This window comes from Corvus brachyrhynchos, unplaced genomic scaffold, assembly GCF_000691975.1.
Source record: "Corvus brachyrhynchos isolate BGI_N302 unplaced genomic scaffold, ASM69197v1 scaffold61, whole genome shotgun sequence".
NCBI classification, from domain to species: domain Eukaryota; kingdom Metazoa; phylum Chordata; class Aves; order Passeriformes; family Corvidae; genus Corvus; species Corvus brachyrhynchos.
Window position 1 is genome coordinate 8297734 of NW_008236478.1, and position 2734 is coordinate 8300467.

At 56.7% G+C, this 2734-nt stretch overlaps 1 protein-coding gene across 1 annotated transcript in view; it reads left to right on the forward strand.

The window, feature by feature from the left end:
• Positions 1 to 6: 6 nt before the first annotated feature.
• TRIM8 (tripartite motif containing 8) overlaps positions 7 to 2734 on the forward strand; it is a 30075-nt gene continuing 27347 nt past the window's right edge. The window contains 2 exon segments of the mRNA XM_017726159.1: positions 7 to 767; positions 1056 to 1711. Of these exon segments, the coding sequence (XP_017581648.1) occupies positions 1142 to 1711 (570 nt within the window). The 5' untranslated portion in view covers positions 7 to 767; positions 1056 to 1141.

Here is a 2734-nt window from a genome sequence, read left to right on the forward strand (position 1 = left end):
AGCGTCCCTGCGCCCCAAAGCATTGTTACCGTCGGGGGCTTGCGACCCCCGGGCCGGCCATGAGAGCGGGCTAGGACGGACCCCTCCGGGCACCTTTTTCCCCCCAGCCCTGGTGGGAAGTGGGAGCAGGTTGTTTTGGGGTCCGCGGGGCTCAGTTCCCCCCGTGGCAAAGCCCGTCCCCTCTCCCATCTCCCTCCGGGAGCGTTGGAGGAGCTGGGCGGGCTGTGCTGGGCTGGGGTTTGCTCTGAATGACCGAGCTCTCCCATTCAAGACCTCGCAATCTCGAAGCAGGCGAGAGGGCTTTTTTTTCTTCTCTTTCCCCCCCCCCCGCTGCTTCTTTTATTTTCTTTCCCTCTTCCTTTTTTTGCGTGCTGCTCCTCCGATTTAGAAGCAAATCTCGGGGGCCGCAGAGAGAATTCGTTTTTCCGCCATCGTCATCGTCGCTATTATTATTTTTTTTTTAATCTTCCTCCTTTTCCCGTTTTGGATCTTAACCCTTTGATCTGTTTCCTTTAAAAGACTCTGATTCCCAACTCCCATCAGGGGGAGAGGGAGGAGAAATACAGGGAAGGAAAAAAAAAGCCCGAACGAGTCGGTGCCCTCAGCTGTTGGCCAGGTTTGGTGGGGGACAAAAGTCCCTTTAAAATATTGAATGTCAGTTGCAAACCTAAGAAAAGAAAAATCTGATCCGGAGCGCTAAATTTAGGAGCTTTATATGGAACTTGGACTCTGCTGCTGGATTTTGTATGGATTTTTTTCAGCCTTCGGTAAGTTTCAGTTCACCTTCTTGGGTAAAAAGGAGCAAATGGCTTTTAGGGGTGGTTAGGACTTTGGGCTGTAAGTCCAACAGGATCGTGTTGGGGTTTTATTAACCGTTTGTGTTGTTTTTTTAACAAAGCGATGGGGACATTGCGTTTTCTTGCCGGATATTCCTAGAGTGCTGCTCTGTGGTTTATTTTATCCCCGATTTTAAAATCTGCTGCGGTTTATTATTTATGGCGCGTGCTGCGGGGAGGGGGGAGCCTGTCCGTTCACCCTCAGCCTTCCCCTTCCAGGGAGGACAGACCCTGGCGTCCGCCCCTAGACCGCACTGAGCGACCAAAGCGGCTGGGGGGAAGTGTCGCCAGAGCTGCCGGCAGAGATGGCCGAGAATTGGAAGAACTGCTTCGAAGAGGAGCTCATCTGCCCCATTTGCCTGCACGTCTTTGTGGAGCCGGTCCAGCTGCCCTGCAAGCACAACTTCTGCCGGGGCTGCATCGGGGAGGCGTGGGCCAAGGAGTCGGGCTTGGTGCGGTGCCCGGAGTGCAACCAGGCCTACAACCAGAAGCCCAACCTGGAGAAGAACCTGAAGCTCACCAACATCGTGGAGAAGTTCAACTCCCTCAACCTGGAGAAGCCCTCCTCAGTCCTGCACTGCGTCTTCTGTCGCCGGGGCCCGCCACTGCCTGCCCAGAAGATCTGTTTGAGGTGTGAGGCTCCGTGCTGCCAGTCCCACGTCCAGACCCACCTGCAGCAGCCCTCCACGGCCCGGGGGCATCTCCTGGTGGAGGCAGAGGACGTGCGGGCCTGGAGCTGCCCCCAGCACAACGCCTACCGCCTGTACCACTGCGAAGCCGAGCAGGTGGCCGTCTGCCAGTTCTGCTGCTACTACAGCGGGGCCCACCAGGGACACTCGGTCTGCGACGTGGAGATCCGCCGCAATGAGATCCGGGTGAGTCCCACCATCCTGGACACCCGGGTTTGCCCAGCCCAGGGACCACCCCCCTGCCCTCTCCCCTGCCGTGTCTGTTCCCCTGTGTTTTTGTAGGACCTACACAAAATCCATCCTGGCGCTGCTCCTCCTCCTGCCTGGGGTCCCCCCGTGGCAGACATGTTGGGTGGCCTCCCAGCCAAGCAGTGACGGAGCCTCTGGGTGGCAGGGGGGCCCCCCAGGGAAGGGGTCTGCGCTGGGAGGCCTTCGTAGCTGTTGAGCTGTGGGACCTACGGCCCCTTGGGTTTGCGGTCTGCAGGGAAGGGTTGAGGTCTTGGGCCAGGATTGTTTGGAGGGTCTGTTCTCCCGGGTTTGTGCTGGGCTATACAGCTGTTCAGAGGAAGGCAGAAGAGTTGCCTGCATCCGAGGTCAAGTCACCCCAAAACTGGGCTTCCTGGGAGGACAAAGTGGCTGCAGAAGTGGACCCTGTCCATTGTAAGGCCTGTGAATGTCAAACTGCCTGCTCTTCCCACTGCCTCCCACGGGGGCCAGTGGCCACCATCCTCTTCCCCCCGGCAATGGAAGAGCTTCGTGTCAGAGACCCATGACGTCTCACTGGTGGGGATTCAGGCTTGGGGTTTGGCCAAACAGTGTGGTTTTTATTAGGGGACACAGGGCTGCCCCTCTCCCTGGAGCAAGATGGGCTGTAATGCTGGATTCGAGGGAAAGTGGGTCTGTATTTTGCTCTTGGCGAGGCCATCTGGCAGGAGCTTTCACCCCTGGCTCCCCACCCTCCAGTTCCTGGCGGGCATTTACCAGCCCTGCGGGCAGCCCTGCCATGACCCTTCTACCACCTTCCCCCTTTTCAGGGCTGCCCCTCCGCTCCCCCTCCGACCCTTCGAAAGAGGCTCGGCGCTTGTCTGCCGAATAAATATTTAACAATGAATTGAATGGTGATTACTGTAAAATGGGGATGATTTCCTGTGTATTTTAATGTTGCCAAAATGAGTCACCATTTAGCAATAAAATAAAAAAAAAAGAAGT